Source organism: Plasmodium reichenowi, chromosome 14 (assembly GCF_001601855.1).
Source record: "Plasmodium reichenowi strain SY57 chromosome 14, whole genome shotgun sequence".
Lineage (NCBI taxonomy): Eukaryota > Apicomplexa > Aconoidasida > Haemosporida > Plasmodiidae > Plasmodium > Plasmodium reichenowi.
Genome location: NC_033659.1, coordinates 1,192,972 through 1,199,391, shown reverse-complemented (window position 1 = coordinate 1,199,391; position 6,420 = coordinate 1,192,972). Strand labels below are relative to the sequence as shown.

The window sequence follows — 6,420 nt, the reverse complement described above, 5'->3', positions numbered from 1 at the left end:
TATTTTAAAAAAAGTTGGTAAAGGAGCTTATGGTGTTGTATTTAAAGGTAGATGTAAGAAAAATAAAAACATTGTAGCTGTGAAGAAAATATTTGGAGCGTTTCAAAATTGTACAGATGCTCAAAGAACGTTTAGAGAAATAATATTTTTATATGAATTAAATGGACATGATAATATAATAAAATTAATGGATGTTATAAAAGCAAAGAATGATAATGATATATATCTTATTTTTGATTTCATGGAAACCGATTTACATGAAGTAATAAAAGCAGATTTATTAGAAGAGATACATAAGAAATATATAATATATCAATTATTAAGAGCTTTAAAATATATCCATTCAGGAGGTTTATTACATAGAGATATTAAACCATCAAATATATTAGTAAATTCAGAATGTCATATAAAAGTAGCAGACTTTGGATTAGCTAGAAGTATTTCAACACATGTTAATGAAAATAAAGTACCTATACTAACAGATTATGTAGCAACTCGATGGTATAGAGCTCCTGAAATTTTGTTGGGTAGTACGCATTATACAGAAGATGTTGATATGTGGTCCTTAGGTTGTATCATGGGAGAATTGTTATGTGGAAAACCGTTATTTACAGGAAATTCTACAATGAATCAATTAGAAAAAATAATACAAGTAATAGGAAAACCGAATAAAAAGGATATAGAAGATATTAGATCACCTTTTGCCGAAAAAATAATTTCGTCTTTTGTAGATTTTAAAAAAAAAAATTTAAAAGATATATGTTATAAGGCTTCTAACGAATCCTTAGATTTATTAGAAAAGTTGTTACAGTTTAATCCGTCTAAAAGGATAAGCGCAGAAAATGCACTGAAACATAAATATGTTGAAGAATTTCATTCAATAATTGATGAACCTACATGTAGACACATTATTACAATTCCCATAAATGATAATACTAAATATAGAGTTAATTTTTATAGGAATGTTGTTTATTTTGTAATTATGCGTAGGAATAAGTTTCACTCTAATGTATTGAACCAAGGGGAAAGTAAAAAAGAAGAAAAGAAGGATCGATATTATAGAAGGGATAAGGATAAAAAAAAATGGATATGTGAAAATAATAAGTTACATATGGAGGATAAAGAATATAAGAATAAGATGATATTTTCTCAAGGGGATAAACCTGAAGACATAAAAGAAGACCAGAAAAAATATAAAATTTGTGATGAAATTCATGTAGATACATCAAAACAAATTGATTGTATCAACCTAGAACAGGTGGTTCTTAATAACAATGATGTATCTTATGTTGATAAGAGAAAAAAAACAAAATGTGAACCAGTATACAAGGAGAGAGAGAAAATGAAAAAAGATAAAATGAGAAATGTTTACTGTAAGGATGGAGAAAGGACAGTTTTTTACGAGGATAGAAAAAAGGAGAGCATTACAAATTTTACGACAGCAACGACGGTTAGTAAAAGTGATGATACAGAAATGGAGATGAGTCAGATGGAAATAAATGAAATGGAGTCAAATGAAATGAAAGGAAAAATAAAAGAACAAATAAAAAAACAAACAAAAGAAAAAACAAAAGAGCAAATAAAAAAACAAACAAAAAAACAAACAAAAGAACAAACAAAAGAACAAACAAAAGAACAAACAAAAGAACAAACAAAAGAACAAACAAAAAAACAAACAAAAGAACAAACAAAAGAACAAATAAAAAAACAAACAAAAGAACAAATAAAAAAACAAACAAAAGAACAAACAAAAGAACAAACAAAAGAACAAACAAAAGAACAAACAAAAGAACAAATAAAAAAACAAATAAAAGAACAAATAAAAGAACAAATAAAAGAACAAATTAAGAAGACTCAAAATAATATTAGTAAGATTTCCATAGGGAGTAATACAATGAGTAGCACTATCAGTAAAACTGAACCTAAGAGTAGAAACTATTTTATTAATAAGAAAAGTGTTGAATCTTTTTATACTAAAGAAAGAAAAAATAATGACATGTTGTTTCATGCTAATAATAAGAAGGTTATATTTTTTAAAGACAAAAATAAGATTAAAAATCATAGTTCAGAAAAAAAAAAATTTAAATATAAAGTATTTTATGGTTTTAAGAAATCATATGAAAAAGAACAAAATGTACATCATTATTTAGAAACCAAATGTAGTAAGACCCCGTTAGGGAAGAATTATTATCATAAAAAATATGTGGATGGAAGTAACAAAAAATATGTGGATGGAAGTAACAAAAAATATGTGGATGGAAGTAACAAAAAATATGTGGATGGAAGCAACAAAAAATATGTGGACGGAAGTAGTAAAAAATATGTGGATGGAAATAACAAAAAATATGTGGATAGAAGTAACAAAAAATATGTGGATGGAAATAACAAAAAATATGTGGAGGGAAGTAACAAAAAATATGTGGATGGATGTAACAAAAAATATGTGGATAGAAGTAACAAAAAATATGTAGATGGATGTAACAAAAAATATGTGGAGGAAAGTAGCAAAAAATATATCCATAATTATAACCATTTTAATAATAATTACTATTACTATAGTCGTAGAGGTTCTTTGAAAAGCGTAAACAAAGAAGAAGAGAACTGTTCCCAAAGAACATGGAAGAATACAGAAAAATTACATTTACCCCTTGTAGTAAATAAAAGCACAAAACCATTGAATAGTTTATCACACTATTATTATAATAAAGACGAAGAAAATAAATATATGAATAATAGTATGTTAAAAAAAGAAGTGAAGAAAAAAATATGGAGACATCTCATAGATAATGAGAATAAAAAAAATCAAGACATGAAAGATTATTATTATAATCCTATAGTAAATAAGACAGAAAAGAATATTAAGAGGATAAATTTTAAATGTGATGAGAAAAAGAAAACAGAGGAGAAATGTGTTTCAAATACGTAACGAAAAACATATCATTATACTATTACCACTTAATAACAAAAAAAGAAAAACTGAACCGTTGTAAAACTATTATTTTAATTTTTTTTATAAAAGGATGATATTTTCATGTCAATTAAAATTGATATATATTTTATTTTATTTATTATCTTATCATAATATACATATATATATAATATATATATATATAACATTTCTTATATGTATATATTTTTATAATTCCCCTTTTTTGGTCTTATTTGATTATTATATTTTTAATTGTTTTTAATTTGATATAATTTTGTTTCATTTTTTAATTTGTATTTTTTATAACTTTTTTTTTGTGAATACTGTTATATGGTTTGAAAATATCACTTGTTAATTTGTACAAATCAATTTTAAATAAATAATAAAAATATGTTATTTTTTATTTTTGAAACATTCCGGTGTGTTGCAGGTAATTACTTTTTTTATTGCTTAACAATAAAATGAAATCTAAATAGAAACACATATAGATATATATATATATATATATATATATAAAGATAATTCATATATAATATTATATAATATTTCCCCCTTGTTGATTTATATATTATTTATGTTGGAAATATATAAATAACTAATTATTTTTTCTTTTTTCTTTTTTTCATTTTATTTGAATATTAAATGGTAAATATAAAGGAATATAAATTAAAGAGGACATATACAACAAATATATATTTTTTTTTTTTTTGTGTCCGCTTGTAAACTTGTTTAATAATATATATAATCTACTTATCACTATTCCGTTACATTTATAAACAATGCATATATATATATATATATATATATATATGTATATATGTATGTATATATTTTTATTTAAAGGATTAATTAGACAAATATTTTCTTTCACCTAAAAAAAAAAAAAATTATATTTTTTTCTTACAATAACTTTAGTGTATAGGATACAAAAAATTAAACGTATATGTATATGTATATATATATTATATATATATATATATATATATATTTTAATATTATGTATATATATAAATATATAATTTCTTAAGTGTATTTTTCATATACTATAAAAAAAATATGGATGTTCTGCAAGTGCATGAACGGTGCAGGAATTAAAAAAAATACTAACACTTTTTTTTTTTTTTTTTTTTTGACTTGTATATATATTGTTCTCTAATAAATTATAAAAAATAATAAATAAAAAATTTAAAAAAAAAAAAAATGATGGGGGTATTTTCCTATATATATCTTTCTAATAATGGTAAATAATATTGTGGGGGTTCATTTATATGGAGTACAAAATATATATATATATATATATATATATATATCTATGTTTTATAAAAAAAATTATAATCTTTAATACTTATACACATATTTAATATATGTCTAATTAAAATCATACATATTATTATGTATATATTTTTTTAATATTTTCCGAATAATTGTAAAAATGTTTTATTTATTTGTTTTTTTAAAGCGTTAATGTGATGGTTACAAATTGTAAACATGTTCTATTATAATTAATATATATATATATATATATATATTTATTTATTTATTTATTTATTTGTTTATATATATTTATATATATATATATTATTTTTTTTTTTTTTTTTCATTTGTTTATATTTTTGTTATGGTTATAAAATGTGTGTTTGCTTTCCGGTATTTCCCATAATTTATAACAATGTTTCTAAGTTCTAAGAAAAGAAGAGTTTTTGTATTATTTATGTATTTCTTTGTACAAAATGTAAATTCAAACAAATCTACTAATGTTTCTAACAACTTCTCAAGTAATATTGCTACAAATTTAGCATCTAGTTTGGCTACCCCTTTACCTACAAATGTGGCTAGTCATTTGATTCCGAATTTGGTGGTGCCACAACAGAATAATGCTGCGCATGTAGATTCCCATAAAACGATATCAACAAATAAGCATACTTGTGAAGCTGCTGGATGTTCATCTTATAAAGACATTATTAAAAATAATTCTTCATCTGAAACAAGTAATGGTCATCAAAGTAATGATGGTGATTGTTTGAACGGTTTTATTTGTAAAAAGTGTAAAAAGACACATGCAAAAAGTCCAAATATTTGTTTTTATTCTTCTCTAGATACTTATGAAAGTTTATATGAAGGAATTTTAGAAGATTTTAAACAGACTTCTTATGATAGCTTCAAAATTCCTTTGGATAAATCGAGCAAAAATATAAAGAGCAAAGGAAAACATAAAAACCACAACACAAATAAAGAGGATAATGATAATAATGATAATGATAATAATAATAATAATAATGATAATAATAATAATAATGATAATAATAATAATAAGGATAATCATAATAAGAAAGACACAAAGGAAGATGAAGATGATGACGATGATGATGATAATAAGAAGAAACATAAGGGGGATAAAGACGATGATAGAGATGACGAAGAAGATAATAAAAGTTCCACAAAAAAAAACAATTTAAAAAAAAAAAAAAAAAAATCTGATGAAGATAATGAAGAAACAGAAGATATTGATGACGAAGGGGAAGAAGACGATCAAAATGAAGAAGATGATGAAGATAATAATAATAAAAAAAAAAAAAAATTCAATAATAAAACAAATAATGAGACAGATTCCTTTTTAGAAAAATATTCTAAGATTTCTTTCCACACTTTTTTAACACCTAATAAATTAACATGTAAAGATATAAAGGAAAAGAAGAAGGGCAAAAAAATGAAACAACGTATATATATAAATAATAATAAAAAGAATCCAGCATGTCCTCTGGAGCCACTTGAGCCTTCACTAATTCAATATAACATTATAAATTTGAAAACAAATAAAAATGAAACTATAGATATAAATAATAAGGTAGATACATATAAATACTCCTTTTCAAAATATTCCTTCTTAAAAGAAGAAGAAAGAATACAAGAAATGGTAAGTAACCAAAAAAATGACAAAAAAGAAGAACATGTTATACATAGAAGATTAAAAATTAATATTAACAAATATGAAGAATATCTTAAAAGTAAATTAAATAAATGTCATATATCTGATGATGGAATAGCTACAATTTTTATTAAATTAATTTTACAAATTGTAAAGAATAAAAGTGAAATATATATAGATCCTAGTAAAAGAAGTATACTAAATAATAATAGTAGTATTACTACCTCTACTACTAAAAATAATGATAACAATAATTTAAATAAGGAAAAACACAAATACTCTGATGAAGATGATGAAGATAATGAAGATAATGAAGTTAACGAAGTTAACGAAGATAACGAAAATGATGGATATAATTCGTATGGACAAAAAAATAAAAATAATTTATCAGCAGACTATTATGATAATGAAAATGACAATGATGAATATGGGAACAAAAATAAGAATTCAAATCAATCATATAATTATATGTCATCACAATATAATAACAATTATAATAACCAAGTTAATAAATATGCTTATATACAACTATTAGATAAAAACCACAAAAATATTTACAATACAA

General features: G+C 22.5%; 2 protein-coding genes across 2 annotated transcripts in view; both read left to right on the top strand.

Moving 5' to 3' along the window:
• On the top strand, positions 1-2,926 carry PRSY57_1430800 (mitogen-activated protein kinase 1; the record flags this gene model as incomplete). Its single annotated transcript, XM_012909908.2, has 1 exon — positions 1-2,926. A coding segment is annotated over one exon (2,926 nt), but the record flags the coding sequence as incomplete, so codon positions are not given.
• Positions 2,927-4,598: 1,672 nt separating this feature from the next.
• Positions 4,599-6,420, top strand: part of PRSY57_1430700 (hypothetical protein) — a gene marked incomplete at both ends in the record, with an annotated part of 3,224 nt that continues 1,402 nt past the window's right edge. The window contains one exon of the mRNA XM_012909907.2: positions 4,599-6,420. This exon is cut by the window's right edge and continues 923 nt beyond it. Coding sequence (XP_012765361.2) covers positions 4,599-6,420 — 1,822 coding nt within the window.